Raw genomic sequence first — 21,023 nt, forward strand, 5'->3', positions numbered from 1 at the left:
GTCAGGGAGAGACTGGGCAGTTAAGATCTAGCTGGGAGGGAACTTTCAGCCCAAGCCACCTCCTCCAGCCCCTCATTGGGCCCAGGACCTGCAGAAGCCATGTGCAGGTCATAGAGTCACTGGCCGCTAGGCTGACTGGGGGGAGGAGGGGCAGCGTTCTAGGGAGAGTCAGGCTTCATACGGAGGAGATGGTTAGGTGGGGGTTCATTTGTTTTATTAGTGGGGCTTGAGTGGGTTGTGATTTTAGGATATGACTTTGGGGGCTGGTGGGGCTCTAATAGGTGTCACACCAGGGAGACGATGTTGGGGTTTGTGTCTTGATGATGGGGAGCCATGATATTGAACCTGGTTCAGAGGGAAGAATATGTGTAGAAAGCAGGCAGTGCCCCTTACACCCCTTCTCCTTGCCACCTGTTTGTGTATGTGTGTCTGTGGGGGGTTGGGAGAGCTGACAAACCTGGCAGGAGCCCACCCAGCAGCAGGTGTACCCTCCTTGGCTTCCATTCCAGTGCATGCTGTCTCACCCCTTCCCAAAGCTCTGGAGATGGCTCTCCTCCCCAATCCCGTTAATGATTCTGGGAGAAACTGCTCCTCCTTAGCACTGTGCTATGGAGGGGAAAGTAAGGGCTGGTCTCACTCACACAACCAGGAAGTGACTGCAGTCGAATCCCTGTGGTCCTGGGAAGCAGCAACACCTGGTTGTGAACCTAGCTCAGCTCCTGACCAGTTCTGTGGCCTTGGGACTAGTGCCAATCTACGCAAATGAGTGGTAATTAACCACCAATGCTTCAGGAGTACAAATTGGTTATGTAAGCACCCAGTACAGGGCCTGCACCAGAAAGGTGAAAAGATCAGATAACACCTTCTAAGTGCTCACACTTCTGAGCACACCGTGTGAGGCAGTTCACTTTGTCTTCTCGTGGCCTGTGGCCTTCACTGTCCCATTTTATGGAAGTGGAAACTGAGGTCTAGAGAGGTGATAGGACTTGCCTCAGGCCACACAGCTAGAAATGAATGGAGCTAGGACTTAAACCCTTGGAACTCAGAGATCGGGCTGTAGCCCTCCTCTCGGTCACTCCTGCTCTGGCTGGCACAGTGAGCCTGTGGTTGTTGGGGTCCTTACTAGCAGAGTCTGCTTTGAGTGGCAAGCAAGCAAAAATAACCTCTTGTTTGCTTCTCAGCATTCATCCATTCACTCTGTCTTTCAAACAGGATTGACAGAGCACCTTCCTGTGCCAGGCACTGTTGATGTTCCCAGAAGCAGCAGTTCTTGGCTGCTCCCACCCCATCCCTCGTGGCGTGCACTGTACACATCTTGACTGCCAGAAACCAGCATCTGCATCTCCCTGCTGGAGGGCTGCTTCTGATGACTTAAGGCCTGCTCATCCAGCTCAGAGGAGGGCTGGAAGGGTTAGAGAAATGACAGCTCTCCCCCAGCTGCCCTGGGAGCAAGCAGAGGGCAGCCAGCAACAGGGAAGAAGGGGGTTAGTGGATAAATACCCACCTCCCTTGGCTTTCCCCAGGGTGTGTAGGTGAGTGGGTAATAAGTCTGGGGAGTCCTCTGTACTGTCTCCAATCTCCCAGTAGGACTGGGCAACTTACTTCCTGACCAGAAAGTCCTCAGGAAACTAGCTTTTCTGAAACCTCCCCTCAGGACTTGCTTCTGGGGGAGGCTTCTTCACCTGATGGCTCCATAGAAGTGAAAAGTCTAACAGTTTTTGTGAAATCTCCTGACTTTTAAATATTTGCAACCAATTACAAAAATTTTAGACATTGTATTGAATAAGGTCAGTGAAATGTATCAATGCCAATATCCTGGCTGTGATACAGTACTATATAGTCTGCAAGAGGTTATCACTGGGGGAACAGGGCACACAGGATCTCTCTGTATTATTTCTTACAACTGCATGTTAATCTATTATATAAACATTCCAAAATGAAGAGTTTAAGTTTTCAAAAAATTGTACAAGCTATTTAAAAGAATTAGGATCTCACAGATGGTAAATATGGCTGACTAGTAGGTTAAAATCCTGGCTATACCATTTACTAGATTGTGTGTCCTTAAGTAAGTCACTTAACCTCTTTGACTTGGTTTCCTCATTTGTAAACTGAAAGCAATATCGGTACCTACCTCATGGGATGCATCTGAGAATTAAATGAGATAATACATGTGAAGGTCTTAGAATAGTGCCTCGTACAGAATAAGCACAGAGAAGGAAAACTCTGATTCCAAAAAACCTCCGCTGCCTTGCGGCATGCCTCTTCAGGGGAAAGGCTAAGGGAGTAAACCCCGACAGAAAATCCGGAGCCGGAGTCCCTAAGGCGGTTTGACGTTGTAGTCAACACCGGCAACTCCTGCGGCGCACCTGAAGCCAAGCTGTATTGACTCTGTCTTTCCCCTTGGATCCTTCAGCTGCGAAGAGAGGGGGGGTCTGCTGCATGGGCAACAGCTGGCCCTCCATATCACCCTGCCCAGGCTTTGTAGCTTCACTGGAGAGGACACTCCAGCGTCATCGCAAGATGTCGACTCAACACGGGAGGAGACAGATACCGGTTATAAGCTCATCCGATTGGCGAAGGAAACGAGCGCCAGGGGTCTTCTCTGACGGTGGGAGAGGTCATTGCACCTCACTGGACAGCTACCGCCCGCCTCAAGCTGGGCAGCCCCCAGCCAATTAGGTGCCGTCTCGCCATGGCTCGCCTGCCCCACTGGGTGTGTGGGGATCAGAGAGGCGTCTCTCGAAAAGTGGGCCACAAAACACTCGCACCAGGCAATTCCAAGCAAAAAACAAGAAAGAAGCCTCCAGCTCTTCACCTCGCTAGCTGGAACATCAGGACCATGTGTCCCGGACTTACTGCAGACCTTCCGTGGATCAATGATGCCAGGAAAACCGCCGTCATCGACAGGGAACTGGCACGACTAAACACCGACATTGCGGCTCTACAGGAGACCCAGTTGGCCGACAACGGAACTGTCAGAGAAACCAACTACACCTTCTACTGGCAAGGGAAGTCTCCGGACCAACCAAGACAGCACGGTGTTGGGTTCGCTGTGAAGAACACGCTTGTTAACTCCATAGAGCCACCCACAGGAGGCACAGAGAGATTACTTACCCTCCGATTGTCAACAACTTTCGGCCCAGTCAGCATTCTTAGCGCGTACGCCCCAACCCTCTGCGCCACCACCGAAGAGAAAGAACAGTTCTACCATGCACTGGACGAAGCGTTATCCAAGATCCCCAGGAGTAACGCTCTTTATCTCCTTGGAGACTTCAACGCAAGAGTAGGAGCCGACCACATGGCCTGGCCCACCTGCCTCGGAAACTTTGGGAGAGGAAAGATCAATGAGAATGGTCAGCGACTGCTTGAGCTTTCGTGTCACCACGGCCTGTGCGTGACAAACACATTCTTCAAGTGCAAAGAGATCCACCAGGTGTCATGGAGGCACCCCTGCTCCCGCCACTGGCACCAGCTTGACCTCGTCATCACCAGAACGGATATTGGCAGCACCCTCCTCACCCGCAGCTACCACAGTGCAGACTGCGACACGGACCATGCCCTCGTGGTAAGCAAGGTGCGCATAATGTCGAAGAGGTTGCACCACTCCAAGATGAAGGGTCGCCCACGCATCAACACCAGTTGTGCCAGCAACCCAGTTAAGACCCAGCAATTCATCAACAGGATGGAAGATGCACTCGGCGAGAGAATGGCGGCAGACGACATTATCGAATCCAATTGGTCACGTCTCCGCGACGCCATATACAACTCCGCCATTATTGCTTACGGGAAGAAAGAGCGGAAGAACGCTGACTGGTACGAGGCTCACTGGGAAGAAATGGAAACCGTGATCGAGGCTAAGAGGAAGGCCCTACTGGCTTACAAGGCCACGCCCACTCCCAGTACACTTAAAGCTCTACGGGCTGCCAGGAACAAAGTCCAGAAGACCGTCCGCCACTGTGCCAACACCTATTGGCTAAACCTGTGCAGAAGCATCCAGGAAGCCGCCGATACAGGCAACGCACGAGGAATGTATGAGGGTATCAAGAAGGCAACAGGCCCAATCCCCTCCAAGATCGCCCCCCTTAAGTCCAAGACAGGTGAGGTCATCACTGACCAGGAACAGCAAATGAGGCGGTGGACCGAGCACTACCTCGAGCTGTACACGACGAGGAACACCGTAACAGACACTGCTCTTAACGCCATCCCAGACCTACCAGTCATGGAGGAGCTAGACACCCCACCTACTGCGGCAGAGCTCGGCAAAGCCATCGACCACCTCGCTTGCGGGAAAGCACCAGGAAGCGACGGAATCCCTCCAGAAATCCTAAAGAGCGGGAAACCAGTCCTGCTACAGCCGCTCCACCATCTACTCTGTCTCTGCTGGAAGGAGGGTTACATCCCCCAGGATATGAGAGACGCCAACATTATCACCATGTACAAGAACAAAGGAGACCGCAGCGACTGCAACAACTACCGGGGCATCTCTCTCCTCAGCGTCGTCAGCAAAGTATTCGCCCGGGTCGCTCTTGCCCGCCTGCAGACCCTTGCTTCCCGCGTCTACCCAGAGTCCCAGTGTGGCTTCAGAGCTGGCCGATCAACAGTGGACATGATCTTCTCCCTAGGCCAGCTGCAGGAGAAGTGTCACGAGCAGCATAAACCACTCTACCTCGCCTTTATCGACCTCACGAAGGCGTTTGATCTGGTCAGTCGAAGCGGACTCTTCAGCTTGCTACGGAAGATTGGCTGTCCACCACATCTGCTTGCTGTGGTCATGTCCTTTCACGACAACATGCACAGCATGGTGTCCTACAACGGCGCAACCTCTGAGGCCTTCCCAGTCAGCAGCGGAGTAAAGCAGGGCTGCGTCCTCGCGCCTACGCTGTTCGGAATCTTCTTCTCCATGCTCCTCCAATACGCCTTTAAGGACTGCAGCGAGGGTGTCTTCATACACACCAGATCCGATGGCAAGCTCTACAACCTGGCCCGTCTACGAGCCAAGACCAAAGTCAAAGAGGTGCTCATCCGTGAGATTCTCTTTGCCGACGACGCAGCCTTGACATCACACTCCGAAGAGGGACTCCAGCAGTTAGTCACTTGCCTTTCCCACGCATGCAAGGAGTTCGGACTAGCCATCAGCCTGACGAAGACGAACGTTATGGCTCAAGGCACGGGGACTCCCCCATGCATCACCATCGACGGATACACCCTGGAGGTTGTCAACGATTTCACTTACCTCGGGTCCACCATCTCGAGCTCTCTGTCAGTCGACTTGGAGGTCAATCGGAGAATCGCCAGGGCAGCCACAGTTATGGCCAAACTGAACCGGCGAGTGTGGAACAATTCCAGCCTCACTGAGAAGACCAGACTGCGCATCTACCAAGCCTGCGTACTCAGCACTCTCCTCTATGGCAGCGAGACGTGGACCACCTACGCAAGGCACAAAAGGAAACTCAACAGCTTCCACATGAGGTGCCTGCGACGCGTCCTGCATGTCGTCTGGCAGGATAAGGTCCCCAACACCAAGGTGCTGAAGCGAGCCAACATGAGCAGTTTGCATGCAGTTCTTAGTGAGAGACGCCTCAGGTGGCTCGGCCATGTCAAAAGAATGGATGCAGGCCGTATTCCCAAAGACCTCCTCTACGGCGAGCTAGCAGAAGGCCAGAGGATGACAGGGCGCCCAAAACTGCGGTTCAAAGACATCTGCAAAAAGGACATGACACAATGCTCCATCAATCTCAACACATGGGAAGTTCAAGCAGATGACCGCCTAGCCTGGAGGCTCGCGGTCAGGCAAGGTACGTCACGCGCAAGGCTGCGCGCAACGAGGAGGTGGTCCAGAAAAGATCGAGGCGGAAGCAGTGTCAACAGCAGCAACAACAGCCATCTGCCTTCACCTGTAACAAGTGCGGCAGGGATTGTCACTCCCGAGTCGGACTGTACAGCCATTCTCGGCGGTGCAGATAGACTCTAAAGAAGCTACGCCATCGTCTCTCGAGACGGACGGCTGCCGCCGCCGCCGCCGACGACGACAGAATAAGCACCAGAAAAGAGGTATTGTTATTTTCTAATTGTTGTCACTATTTTAAAAAGCAAGGAACAGAGTAATGTATGTAGTATAAAATGTACAGGAAATATATGTATATCTGAGGGATACACAGGAACTGGAGAGAGATGTGGAGGGAAGGAGACTTTCACTGTAAAACTCTTTGGTGTTTTCAACATTGTCAATGTGCTAAATAACACTGAATTGTACATGTCAAAATGACAAGTTTCATCCTTAGATAAACCAAATAAATAAATCTTAAAACTAGTAAGGAGTAAAGAAAAGCAGGCAGGCACTGCAGGCCAATCCTAGATACCCAGGACACCACGCTACTCAGATCCACTGCCCACTAAACCCCAGTGTGAAAGGAAGTCCTCAGGGAAAGCCAGGGCCAATCAGCCAGTTCCAGCTGCCCTTCAGATGCAGCAGCATGAAACCCCTAGTGGGAAGCACTGTCCCCAATTCCTGATCCACAAAATTGTGAACAAAATGTAAGTGGTTGTTTTAAGCTGCTAAATTTTAGGGCAGTTTGTTACTTAGCAACAGCAGTGAATCACTGCCTCAGGGCCTCCACAAGGGCCATTACTCTGCCTGGAAAGCTCCTCCTCCCTGCCCCCATATCTGCATGATCCTCCTCACTTGATACACATCTCTGCTCAATGTCCCCTCCTCCGTGAGGCCTGCTAGTACCATCCTTGTGTGTATGCAACATACACACATCCTATTCCTTTATTCTGCTTTTATTTTCTTCACAGCATCATTTACAACCTATCATAATTTTATATATTTATTCATATTATCTGTGGCCTCTCCCATCTATACACTCTGCCCATGAGGGGAAAGAGTGTATCTACCTTGTTCTTGACCCTGAAGCCTCAGCAGAGTGGGTATTCAATACCTGTTGGATCAATGAATGAATGAATAAGTATTAGCCCCTGTGAGAGGGCAGAGACTTCAGAGGACTCTTTCTGAGATAAGCTACTGAGACTCTGGGCTTCTGGGGGGCATATTTACCCTCCTACCCCAAGATCCAACACTGGGGCTCCACCATGACCCTCCAAGGATTTTGGGGGGCAAGGATGGGCTGAGATGTTGTTCTCAACCTTGGCCACCAGGTGGGAGTCCAGGAAGCCAAGACTCTTCCCTTAAGGAACCCAAGGGCTGGGACTGCTTACAGAGAATGCCACATGGCTGATGGAGGTGCGAGGGAGAGTGGCGGGGTCGGGGGTGAGGGGAGGCTTGGAAATGCTGGTGTAGATTTGATTTGGGGCCTGCTGAGAGTGTGGATGACCCAGAATCCCTCAGTCCTGGGAGCAGAGTAGCAGCAGCCCTGACTGAGGGCCAGTCCAGGGGTGAGTTAGACACTTTCCAAGGCTCTCTGTCCAAGTCACCTGGAAAGCCATAATAAAGAGCTTCTGGATTTATCTGAGAGCTGTGTTTCCCATCTCTCTGCTATTTGAGACCTATCATTACCGTTTCGTGTCATATCTTTAAGTAAAAGAAAACAAAACCCTACTATTTACTTGATATGCTTCCTTAAACAGACCTTTAAAAGTTAAATAAAGGTAAAAAGAAGGAATTTTTATATCACCACTGTAACTTGCCAGAAACAAGCAGTAACTATAAAAGTTAATAATCACTAAGATCAAGTATTTAGATGGCGCTCACTGAGTGCCAGATACTGTTCTAGACATGTCCTATATCTCATTTAGTCCTCACAAAACCATGAGATGAGTCCTAGTACTCCCATTGTACAGGGAACTAGGGCACAGAGAGGTTAGGCTATTTTCCTGATCTCACACAGGCACCAACAGGGTTTGGAATCATCAGATTTGTCAAGTGCTGTTTAAAAACTGGAAGTTACTGCAGCAGCCTTTCCCACACACTCACAGGGCCAAGTGTTGGCTCAAGTGCACATAGCACCAGCTACATCCTCCTACACCTTGCTAGCCTGCCTTCTGGGCAGCAAGACCTTGGGGTTGAGTCCTGATCTCCTCACCCCACAACACTAACTGGATGGGTTTATCTTTCCAGGGCTGGACTTGACTCTCATCCCCTCACACACAGGAGTCCTCAGCATGTTCTGAATGCTCACCTGGAGTCTGGAGCAGTTGTGAATGACCAGGTGAGGCACAATGGTCCTGCTGCCTTCGGGAGGCATTAACTTAGACCTTCACCTCTCCTTCCCAAGTCTGGCATGAGACAGAATTCAGGCAAAACCCGTAGATACCTGTGGAAAACAAGGCTACAGGGTGACCTTGGAGGGAAGGAAAGGACACTCTTAGGTCTGATCCTGGGGATGGGGGGCTCCGGAGTAGTCCCTTTACAGCACCTGGCTTATACAGGAAAAGGAGAAGGGGCGACGGAGGTCCCTCCACCTAAGCTCCCTGCCACTCCTACCACACGCCTGCCCCCTTGGATAGCTGCCCTGCTTGACCGTGTAGGGAATGGGGGATGGGGGATGGAGACTGGACAAAGCCCGCCGACCCGCCTTCAGCCCCAAGAGGGCAGCGCCGAGTCCTCGCTGCCCCAGCGATTCTCGGGACCCACGCGAGAAGGCCCTCGCACCCCCGCGCCGCGCGCTTTGGTACAGGCCGCCGGGAGGGCGGAGCGGGCCTTGGGCCATCGCCACCGCCCGGCCAGACACCAGACCGTTGCAACTCACGTTGGCACAGAATGGGCAGGCGCTGCTGGCGGCGGCTCATGCTGGTGGTCTCGTGTCTGAGCGCTGCACTCCTGCTCCTGGGTGCCGTGACCCGTGCCCTTCTCCCGCGTGAGTGCCAGACGGGCCAGGGCCGCCCCACCAGCGGCCAGACCCCTCGATGGGGCAGGGGGACCTATAGTCTGCTCCTAGGCTAGGGGATAGGGATGGGTGGGCCCAGAAAGTCTCTAGATGCCCCACTTGTGCCCCAGCTCCCCGCAAGGTCTTGCCCCCTTCAGGGGTTGATCTCCCAACGCCCGGGAGTGGGGATCTTTCGGGCCTCACAGCCTGTGCCTGGGGACCCGGGTCAGTGGTGGGTGGCGGAGTGCGTTTGGCCCACCTGGGAAGGTAACTTCCTTCAACTCTCCCCATCCCCTTATGGCCGGGAGTAACTTCTTTTACCTCTCCTCATCGCTTATAGCCGGGAGTCCCAGCTGGGTCAACCGTGTAGGCATGGGAGAGAAGTTGATGCTCCTGCGTCCCCAGGGTCGTCCCTCTGTGCGACTGGCGCTGCTGCCTGCAGTGCCCTGCTCCACCCTGAAGTTCACACTGACAAGGACTTGGGGCTCCTTTGCATCTACCTCATAGTCTGGGTGGGGAAACTGAGGCCGCCAGTCAGGACTCCGCAGTGTGGAGTACCAGCTCCAGGTGGAGCATGTGCTGAGACTTCACTGGCGTCATCTCCTCAGACCCTCTCACTAACCCACTTCACAGAAGAGGAGCAAGGTGGGAGAAGTGAAGGGATTGGTGTGCTTGGTTAACCTGCTGACTGCATAGTCTCCTACTCTTTGCAACTGTGCTCTGTGTAACACTGCTGACCACATATTTGCTGGGCACCTGCTGGTGCCAGGCCTCTGTCTAGGGCTGGAAACAAAAGTTTGTAATATCCCTGCCCTCACAGAGCTTATACTACAAACTCATATCTCCCGTCTGCATCATCTACCACTGAGGCACACTTAAGGAGTGTCACCATGATGTTACATTAGATCCCCCACCTTCTAGATAATCCGCAGGACTTGTGGGGGGTGGTGCAGCTCATCACCACCACCACCTCAACCTGTTGTGACCCTCCATCCCCTTCCTAGCTTCTCAGGGCTTAAGCATCTTTCCTGATGTTGAAAGTAATGGTTGTTTCTCTTGAGCTTAGCTGGGCCTCTGTAAGGGTGAGGAAGGAGGTTGAGAGGGAGGAAAGGACTTGTTCCAGAGCACCCTACCACCTCCCTTCCAGGCTGGATTGCTGCCCCCCTCTTCCTCCAGGCTACCTCCATTCTCTTATAGCCCAGAGCTTCCTGTCTGAAGTTCCAGGGTGATGTGTGTTAACAGGTAGGGATCCTGGCCCTCTCTCCCAATCTCCTTCCTCTTCCCTCTCCATCCCCCTAACCCCTCTGGCACCACAGCACCTGGAGACACAGTACTTATAGACAACTGCAGCCCAGGCACAGGAACCATGATGGTCACAGCATCCCCACTGGTGTGCAGTGTTGTGGCCCTATAGGCTTCTAATGTTTATAATGTAATACTAGTATTTTGATCCTATGGAGAATAAACACAGAAATGCCCAGTGAGTACTGGGAGCCAAAGTTCCAGAGCTGAGGAGGTGGGTGAGGACTAAGATTGGCTTGGCTTAGGCAAGCAGGCCCCCTTGAGGACTCAGCAGCAGCCCCTGAATGCAGAGGTCAGGGGCCATTTCAGGGCATCCAGAGGCCTGAGCAGACTCTTGCCTTGCACTGAGCCACCTGCAGGGATTCATCCCATAGACTGTCTCTCAGTGCCTTCTCAGGGCTCCCCCAGTGCCCTACTATGCACACTCTGACTCCTTTCCCAATCCTGGTCCCTGGTTCCTCACAGGCAAGAGAGGAATGAGAGACTAGAAGTCACCCAGACGACAGTGTCTCAATGAGGACAACCCAACTCAGACACATTTAAGCCAGATGGGGCTGCCTTCAGGCATGGATGGATCCAGGGTCTCAAACGATGTCTCCAGCTCTAAGTTAGACTTTTCTCTATGGTGGTTTCACTCTCAGCTCCCACGTCCAAAAAGAGAGAGCTTTCACCAACAATTCTGGCCCAAGACCCAAAGATGTGTGTCATTGGCCTCGATTGGGTCACATGGTGCCCACTGCTGAGATAATAGCTGTGACAGAAAGGGATGGAATACTCCGAATGGTCAGGCCTGGTCGCATGCCTATTTCAGCAGGTATGGGAAAAGGGCCGCCTATCAGAACCACATGAACCAAATATAAGCGGTTTTGCTCCTGGAGGGAGATAGGTAGGCTAGCAAAAGGACGGGTGAGAGACTGCTGGGATCCCAATCAATAGATGCTCATCATCCTGCTGTCCATTCCCAGGTACTGTCAGAGTGTCCAGAGCTCAGAGGTATCTCCCAGGCCTTCAGAGGGTACTGTGAGAAAGGCAGGCTGGCAAGATGGATGGCTCACCAGATTGGGGGTTGGTAGTCCCATTTGTAGAGGACAACCCTTAGATCAGAAGAAATGAAGTGCTTTGCTCAAGATCACTTAGCAAGGAAGTGTGGGACCAGGATAAATCCTAGTCTCAATACTAAAACACATGTGCTTTCCACTCTACAGGCTCTATTTCTCTCTCTGCCACCAAAAATAGGCAGAGTTGCATTTTACTTATGAAAGGGTTTGTCAAGGTTTTTGTTGCTCAGCCTGATCACCAGAGTGAATGTCCCTGACCCAGGGGCACATAGGTCACCCCAGAAGGCCTAGCTTACTAGGGGAGCTGATTGGGTTAGGGTAGACTCCAGCAGCAAGGGCTGGGGCTCCTCCCTGTCTGTCTTGCAACACTAGCCCAGCTAGAACTTATTAACCATAAACCATGTGTCGTAATCTTTGCTTACCAGACTGAGAATCATCATTGTTTCCCCCAAATGGTGAAGCCTCAAATTCCCTATGTAAAAATTTGTAGCCCCCCCCCCCCCCACCACCGCAAGGAAAACTGAGCTTTTCCTTGGGGGGTGAGCATGCAAGAACAATTTGTCTGGTTTCTCTGTGTGGTATTTCTCCCGCCAGCCTGTGGGTGCTATGACAATGGGTTTTGTGTCAGATGGAGTGGGGGCCTGAGTGTCAGGATGGCATGGCTTGTATTAAGAGTGCCCATATGATGTGGCCTGGGATAAAGTTCTGTTTCTGGCCCTTACTTGCTGGGAGTCCTCAGGTTTGTTTCTTTGCCTCGCTGAACCTCTGTTTCTTATCTGTTGGGTGGGGATAATAAGAGTTGTTACCCAGTAAGAGTACATAAATGTACATAAATGTACATAAATCACCGAGTATAGCACATGGTGCCTGCCTGGAATTTTGTGGGCCTGGCTCCCCTAATCAGGTCAAAGCCTGGCCTCCTTTGCTGACTGCTGTGCACTCCTAGGAGCTTCTGGCCCACATGCAGTGAGCAGCACAGGGTGTTGGATTGATCCTCATGCTGGCCCACTGGGCTGGGACCATAGCTTATCTGCAAGTTTGGGCTGCATGGTGCCAATGGCCTCGACTCAATGGGCATGGCCCCTAGCTCTCCCAGACTGCTGGGAGCTCATTTCCCATTGCTAGTTTGTCTGAGCTATTTCAAAATCATTCTGTTTCACTGATGTTATCTCCCTGATTCTGTCTGTTTCTTTTTCTCCCAGCCTTTGTCCCTGTTGTTGAATGTTGCTCTCTCTGTCTTTGGCACCCAGTCCCTCTTTTCCACCCTCCTTGTGCCTTCTCCTTCTTCTCTCTCCACCTCTCTCCATAACCTCCTGCTATTTTTGTTTGTTTGTTTGTTTTTTCAAAGCAGAACCTCCATGTTGTCTTGCCTGTGGTGACTCTGGGCTGATCGAGTTCTTCAGCTTAGGCCCAGGCCCCTTCCTGACCACAGGATTGGGGCCTGCCCACCTGGCTCTCCCTGGTCTGTCTGCTGCACAGAGTCCTGGTCAGGAGGCCTGGGATCTGGAGCTCAATGGAAGGGCTGAAGGGAAGAGAAAGAGGCCAAGGTGGGGTGGGGCTTGGGTGTTGGCAGTGGAAGTTGGGGGAGGCCTCAAGGTGGCCCTGTTTGTACCAGGGAACCCCAGCCTCTAGCTGTCCACAGTGGGGGTCTGGACCCTGGGATCTTCAAGGCATTCCTCTCTAACCCCCTAAACCCATCTGTCCCTCTCTATGGCCAGCCTGTCCATCCCGGTGGAACTAGGTTCTTCTGATCTATGTGGTGGGGCTGGGTGGGGATGGCTCAGCCCTGTAATTACCGACCACAGCTACTCTGGGCCTCTCTCTGGTTCCCACTTCCTCTTTCCCTCCACCCACTGGCCCCTGGAGTCTAGTATGGAACCCACTCTCCTGCAAGCTGTGGTCTGCCCAGGAAATGATAGACCTTACCCAAAGACTGGTGTTTTGGGGAGGCTCCAAGTTATGGGGCCCTTGAGTAGAGATGGGCCCAGATTTCTTCTCTGTCACTTGGGGTTTATCCTCCCATAACCCATTGGGCACCAACCCTTCCTCAGTACTCAACTGTGGCCCTGAGAGGAGCTCGTCATTGGGTGACCTCATGCAAGAGGTAACACATCTTGGAGCCTCCACTTTGCCATCTGCAAAATGGTGGGAAATGTTCCCTGCTCCACTCAGGGCTGTGAGAAGTGCTGTGTCACTTTGGTACCAGCATCTTCTAGTGTCTGCTGCCACACTTAGGCCTGCAGTGGTGGCCAGACCCACTAGCCCCTAGCCTCCCATACTTTGAGGGACTAACCAGCATTGCTACTCTCTCCTGTCAGCTCATTTTCTCATGACAGTGGCATTCTTGGGATATGTTCAACTGCCACAGAGATCCCCGGTCTGGGTCTAGAGACAGAAATTCAAGTCCTGAGATCACTGATGAATGCCAAGGCAAAGGCAGGCGTTGGGGGCCTCATCTCTTCCGTGTGCCCTGGGAACACTGGAGTGACAGAGGGCCCGGGGCTGTCAGAAATGTGGTGGGGGCCCTGGACAGTGGGCTTCAAGAGGCCAGGGCAAGTCCAGTCTGGCTGTTATTCATTCATTCATTTAACCAGCCTCTCTTTACAGAGCATACCCTCTGTCTAGGCAACGTTCTACCTACTCACCAGAGGCTGCTCTCATGCAGCGGTTCTCAGTCTGCACCCCAGGTCTACAGCAGCAGCAGCAGCAGCAGCAGCATCACCTGGGAACTGTAGAAATGAAGATTCTTGGGCCCTGCTTCAGGTCTACTGGGCCAGAAATTCTGGGTGTGGGGCCTGGCAACCTATGTTATAATAGGTTCCATGCATGCTGAAGTTTGAGAACCACTGCTCGTGGTCAGTTTGCAAACAGATCAGTTTATCAAATAAACTGAGTCTATTTGTTTACCAAAAACTTATCTTGAGGAAAAGTCTTGATTCTTTTCAATGAATGTATTCTTCTTAGTAGCATTTTAAACACTTCATTTTGTTAAAACCAAAAGTAATGAAAGCATTCATTCTTCTTTTGAATACATTATTTTCTCATATATTCCCAAATTCTTGAAGATATTCTTTTTATGAATATTCAATATTCTTATGAATTCAAGAATATATTAAGATAGCTATTGAATATATTTAAATTTTTAGCTCTGACTGGCATGGCTCAGTTGGTTGAACATCATCCTGCAAAGTGAAGGGTTGCCAATTCGATTCCTGGTCAGGGAACATGCCTGGTTTGCAGACCTGGTCCCCAGTTGGGGTGCATGAGACAGGAAACTAATCGATGTTTCTTTTACACACTGATGTTTCTCTCCTCTTTCTTCTTCCCTTTCTCTCTCTCTAAAAATGAATAGGTAAAATCCTTAAAAATTTTTTAAACTACATTCACATAAAATGTTCTTGGATATATTCTTTTTTGTGATCAATATTTTTATTTATTTTCATTGAGATATGTCTTATTCCATAAAATTCACTATTTTAAAGTGTACAGTTCAGTGGTTTTTAGCATATTCAAAGGTGTGCAATATCACCGCTGTATAATACTAGAATATATGCCATTATTGGTCTCTCCTTATTTTCCCAGTGCCCACCCAGCCCCAACCCCTGGCAACCACTAATCTACAATACTTGTGTCTGTGAATTTGATTACTCAAGGTGCTCACATCAGAGGAATCATACAATTTTTCTGTTTTTGTGACTAGTTTATATCTCTTAGCATAATGGTCTCAAGATTCAACCATGGGTAGCATGTGTCAAAATTTCCTTCCTTTTCAAAGCTGCATAATATTCCATTGTACAAGTTGTGTGTATAGACCACATTTTATCATTCATCTGTTGATGGAAACTTGGGTTGCTTCCACATTTTAGCTCTTGTGTATAATGCTGCAATAAACATGGATATACAAATATCTCCTTGAGACCTTTCAGTTCTTTGGGGTATATACTCAGAAGTGGAATTGCTGGGCTGTATAGTAATTCTAGTCTTAATTTTTTGAAAGCTCTCTATACTGTTTTCCACAGTGGCTATATCATTTTACATTCCCACCAACAATGCACAAGAATTCCAATTTCTCCACATCCATGCCAATACATTTTGTTTTCTGTTATTTTATTAGAAGCCATAGTAATGAATGTGAGGTGGTATTTCATTATGGTTTTGATTTGTATTTCCATAATTATTGGTGATGTAGAGTATCTTTTCATATGCTTATTGGGCCTATATTCTTTGGAGAAATGTGTATTCAAGTCTTTTGCCCAGTATTGAATAAGGTTGTTCGTTTTTAGATTGTTGAATTTTAAGAGTTCTCTATAAAGAATTTACTAGATACGTGATTTAAAAATAGTTTCTCCTTTTCCATGGTTTGCCTTTTTACTCTGTAGATAGTATTTTTTGATGCAAAATGTTTAAAGTTTTCGTAAGGTCCAATTTATCTATTTTTTCTTTTGTGCTTTTAATGTCATATCCCAAATTCAATATCCTGAAGCTTTTGTGCTATGTTATTGTCTAAGAGTATTATTGTTTTAGGTTTTACTTTTTAGGTGTTTGATCTGTTTTGGGTTATTTTTTGTATGTGGTGTTAGTTAAGGGTCCAACTTTATTCTTTTGCATGTGGATATCCAGTTTTCCCAGCCCCATTTGTGGAAAAGACTGTCCTTGGCACCCTTGTTGAAAATCACATATATGTGAAGCTTTACTTCTGGTCTTTCAATTCTATTCCATTGGTGTGTATTTCTGTCTTTATGCCAATGTCATACTGTTTGGCTCACTGTAACTTTGTAGTAACTTTTGAAATCAGGAAAAATGAGTATTCCAATTTTGTTCTTTTTCTTTTGGGTCTCTCGAGATTCCATATGAATATTAGGATGGGTTTTTTCTATTTCTGCACAAAGTGTCATGGGGATTTTGATAGAGATTGCATTAAATCTGTAGATCATTTTGGTAGCATTGATATTTAACAATATTAAGTCTTCTAATCCATAAACATGGGGTGTGTTTCCATTCATATCTTCTTTAATTTTTTAAAAGAAATGTTCTGTAGTTTTCATTGTATTAGTCTTTCACATACATGGTTACATTTATACCTAAGTATTCTTTTTGATGCCATTGTAAATTGAATTGTTTTTGTAATTTCCTTTTCAGATTGTTCATTGCACATAGAAATACAAATGACTTCTGTGTGTTGATTTGTAGCCTTCCAATATGGTGAACTCATATATTAGTTCCCACAGGTTTTTTTTTTTCCTGAAATCCTTAGGGGTTTCTGCATATTAGAGCATATGATTTGCAAACAGAGGTCATTATACTACTTCCCTCCAGTTCAGATGCCTTTATTTTTCTTTTCCTTGCCTAGTCACTCTGACTAGAATATTGAATAGAAATGGTGAAAGTGAACATCATGATCATGTTCCTGATATTAGAAGACAAGATTTCAGTCTTTCACCATTTGTTATGATGTTCACTGTGAGTTTTTCATACATGACTTTTATTATGTTGAAATAGTTTCCCTTTGTTCCTTATTTTAAAGTGTTTTTACCATAAAAAGGTGTAGGAGTTTGTCAAATGCTTTTTAGCATCAATTGAGTTGCTCTTATGTTTTTTCCCTTTATTTTGTTAATACGGTGAGCTATATTGATTGACTTTTCACATAGTGAAACATCTTTGCAAACATCCAAGGAATAAATCCCACATGGTCATGACATATAATATTTTTAAATAATTTATTAGTTTTCTATTATAATTGACAATAATATTATGTTCTTTTAAAAAATTTATTGAGATGACATTGATTAATAGGGTCATATAGGTTTTGAGTATACATTTCTCTGATAGATGATCTATACATTGCATTGAATGCCCACCACTCAAAGTCAAATTATCTTCCATCACCATTTATTTGGTTCCCTTTACCCTTTACTGCACCACCCACACCCTTCCCTCTGGTAACCACCACACTCTCATCTGCTTGTGTCTCTGACTTTCAGTTTTATATCCCAAATATGAGTGAGATTATATGGTTCTTAGCTTTTTCTGACTGGCTTATTTCACTAAGCATAATATTTCCAAGGTCCATCCATGTCGTTGCAAATGGCAGTATTTCATCTTTTTTATGGCTGAGTAGTATTCTATACTTTCCTGGCTGGTTTGGCTCAGTGGATTGAGCGTCGGCCTGCGAGCTAAGTGTCGCTGGTTCGATCTTCCAGTCAGGGCACATCAGAGAAGGAAAACTCTGATTCCAAAAATCCTCCGCTGCCTTGCGGCATACCTCTTCAGGGGAAAGGCTAAGGGAGTAAACCCCGACAGAAAATCCGGAGCCGGAGTCCCTAAGGCGGTTTGACTTTGTAGTCAATACCGGCAACTCCTGCGGCGCACCTGAAGCCAAGCTGTATTGACTCCGTCTTTCCCTTGGATCCTTCAGCTGCAAAGAGAGGGGGGGGGGGTCTGCTGCATGGGCAACAGCAGACCCTCCATATCACCCTGCCCAGGCTCTGTAGCTTCAGCTTCACTGGAGAGGACACTCCAGCGTCATCGCAAGACGTCGATTCAACACGGGAGGAGACAGATACCGTGTCACTCCCGAGTCGGACTGCACAGCCATTCTTGGCGGTGCAGATAGACTCTTAAGAAGCTACACCATCGTCTCTTGAGACGGACGGCTGCCGACACGAGTATTCTATAGTATATATGTACCATATATTCTTTATCCAGTCCTCTACTGAAGGACACTTCAGTTGAGTCCTTGTCTTGGCTGCTGCGAATAATGTTGCAATGAACATAGGGATGCATATATCTTTGCAAATAAATGTCTTTGAGTTTTTTGGTAGATAACAAACACAGTGATTGCTGGGTCATTGTGTTTTAAGTGTACAACATAGTGATTATGTACTTATATAACTTATGAAGTGATCACCCCAATAAATCTAGTACTCACTAGTTATTATAATATTATTGACTAAATTCTCCATAACTAGTTTGTAACTACCAATTTGTACCTAATATTTTCAATTTTTTTACCCATCCTCCCACCTCCCAGCTAGCAACCATCAAAATGTTTTCCATATTTATGAGTCTGTTTCAGTTTTGCTTGTTCATTTACTTTGTTTTTTAGTTTCCACATATACATGAAATCATCTGATATTTTTCTTTCTCTGTCTGACATATTTCACTCAGCACAGTACGTTCTACCTCTATCTATGTTGTTGCAGATCGCAAGATTTTGTTGAGTCATATTTCACTGTATATATGCACTACTTCATCTTTATCCATTCATCTATTTTTTTAAAGTATATTTTATTGATTATATTGTTACAATAGTTCCAATTTTTCCCCTTTGCTCCCCTCTGCCCAGTACACCACTTCTCCCAGCAATCCCACCCTCCTTAGTTCATGTCCATGGTTCATGCATATAAGTTCTTTGGCTTCACCCTTTCCTATATTTTTCTTTTTTTTAATTAATTAATTATTTTTATAACAATAAAAAATAACAATTCCTTCCTCTCTGACTGAGGACCCTTTATAATCTTATAAAGGACAATGGTCAGAGGTCTCGTGCTCCTCTAGCTGCTTCAAGCTGGGCATGGTCATCATCCTACCTACACTTGGGTCCAGAAATCCCAAATAAGAGTGGGGGTGTGTAGGGGAGGGTGGCCTTTCCACATGGGGAAGGATCTTGCAAAGTCCAGGTCAGTTCGCTGTCCCGGACAATGGCATTCTTGGTTTAACAAGCTGGCATCCTTGTTGTATTCTGGGGGCAACAAATTTGGCAACAGGGTTAAAAGACATCATTTAATCCATAACCACTAGATGACAAAATGCAGGGATTACTTTTTCAATGTCCCATATTAGGGGGTAAAAAAAGGCTCTTTGGAGGAAGGTGTACAAGGCACATCACACCTGCCCAAAAACCCTTTAGCCCACTATACTTAGTTTCGGCTGAGGGGAATATCTTAGGTTTCCCCCATCTCAGACCTCTGGGCCCTTTCTGTCCAAGCATTTAGGATAGAAAAGAGAAACCAATGTTAAAGTGAAGCCCACAGACCACCCCATCCTTCACCAACCCAGCCACTTAGTTCAGCCAAACCGTTGAGTCTGAGGAGGCAACAATGCAGACAGGATTAAGTGAGGCCTATAACATACAGACAATCACTCAGGTAATGAGATCGTAGGCTTATGCCCCATGAAAACAGAAAACACGTGTTAATGTATGCGACATAACCCACAAACCAGTCTCTATATCTGCAAGACTGTCTTATTGGAAAGACATCCAGCTGCAAGGCATTTGACATTTATCTTGCTTGTAAATGAAGCATCTTTGATTATGTCACAGACCTAGTTTAACTTTCAAACGAAAACAAATTTTAAATGAAAATAAACTTTAAAGACAGTTAGCTGTACTACTTTATAGTCTACCACTGAGCATTGTGGTTTTCCTTGAATCATGATTTTTCTCCTTAAGAATGATCTCCTTGTCATTAAAGGGACTGCATTAAGTCCAATTTTAATTTATCCTGTTTGTTTGCATAAAAACAAGAGCAGCAAATGATCACATATGATCTTTAAGTCTGCTTTGCTGGAACTTACACAAGGAACCTCTAGAGTGAATTTCAGTCTGCCCTTCAGGGCACAAGAATTGAACCACATACCTGCCATTCAGCCTTGCCTGTAAACACCTGTATTTCTCAAGTCCTTCCAGTTTTCAATTGTGCTTTATGGTCCCTTCTAGCCATCTTTCAGGAAAGCAACCTTTGTTCCTTCCCTGGATGGATTGCCATGGACTGCACAACCAACCAAGGTACCAGGCCTTTTTTCTCATGGGCTTTTATTACCTTCTAAAGTCAGTTCCAGTTCCTCAGGGCTTTTTGGTAACAACCAGAGCCCAAGCATATCTCCTTTAGGAATGACATTCCAGTCAAAAGTAATGGTCAACAAAACCTCTATTAAAACCTGGTCTTATTAGTTTTATGCAAAGAATCTCATGTCATTGCTTACTTTTTCAGAATGCCAAATTCTGGAGGAATGAAGTAGGAAGAAAAATATACAATGTGAAGGAAAATCCTTGTCCTTCTAATATTCACTAAAATTGCATTTCCATACTTTACATTTTCTTTTGTTCACTGTCCTACATCTGAGGTTTTATTTTGCTTTCATTTCATTCCCCCACTCAATTTTTTGTTTGTTTGTTTTCCTATAACAGTTGTCCCATTTTTTTCCCTATTACTTCCCTGCAACTTGCCCACCCCTTCTCCCACAGTCAGTCCAAACCCAGTTGTCCATGTCCATGGATCATTAATACATGTTCTTTGACTAGACCCTTCCCCTTCTTACCCCCTTCTCTCCCTCCTCTCCCCGCCCCCTTGTCACTGTTAGTCTACTCCTTGTTTACATACTTCTGGTTCAATTTTGCTCATTTGTTTGCGTTGTTCATTAGTCTCCTGTAATAGATGATATCATATGGTATTATTCTTTCATTGCCTGACTTATTTCACTGAGCATAATTCTCTCTAGTTCCATCCATGTTGTTGCAAATGGTAGAAGTTCCTTCTTTCTTTCTGCTACATAGTACTCCACTGTGTAAAGTACCACAGTTTTTGGATCCAATCATCTATAGATGGGCACTTAAGTTGTTTCTAGGACTTGGCTATTACAAACGGTGCTGCTTTGAACATAGGGGTGCATAGCGTCTTTTGAATTGGTGTTACAGGATTCTTTGGATATAATCCTAGCAATGGAATTGCTGGTTCAAAAGACAGTTCCATTTTTAGTCTCTTGGAAATTCCATACTGTTTTCCATGGTGGCTGCATTGCATTCCCACCAGCGGTGCACCGGGGTTCCCTTTGCTCT

General features: G+C 47.4%; 1 protein-coding gene across 1 annotated transcript in view; it reads left to right on the forward strand.

Annotated features, from left to right (window-relative positions):
* Nucleotides 1–8,709: 8,709 nt before the first annotated feature.
* The window catches only part of CHST13 (carbohydrate sulfotransferase 13), a 51,486-nt gene continuing 39,172 nt past the window's right edge, over nt 8,710–21,023 (forward strand). Inside the window, exon 1 of the mRNA XM_090285160.1 lies at nt 8,710–8,816. Coding sequence (XP_090141286.1) covers nt 8,720–8,816 — 97 coding nt within the window. The 5' untranslated portion in view covers nt 8,710–8,719. The remainder of the gene's footprint in view (nt 8,817–21,023) is intronic.

Source organism: Furipterus horrens, unplaced genomic scaffold, assembly GCF_987537825.1.
Source record: "Furipterus horrens unplaced genomic scaffold, mFurHor1.1.pri manual_scaffold_8, whole genome shotgun sequence".
Classification (NCBI taxonomy): Eukaryota; Metazoa; Chordata; class Mammalia; order Chiroptera; family Furipteridae; genus Furipterus; species Furipterus horrens.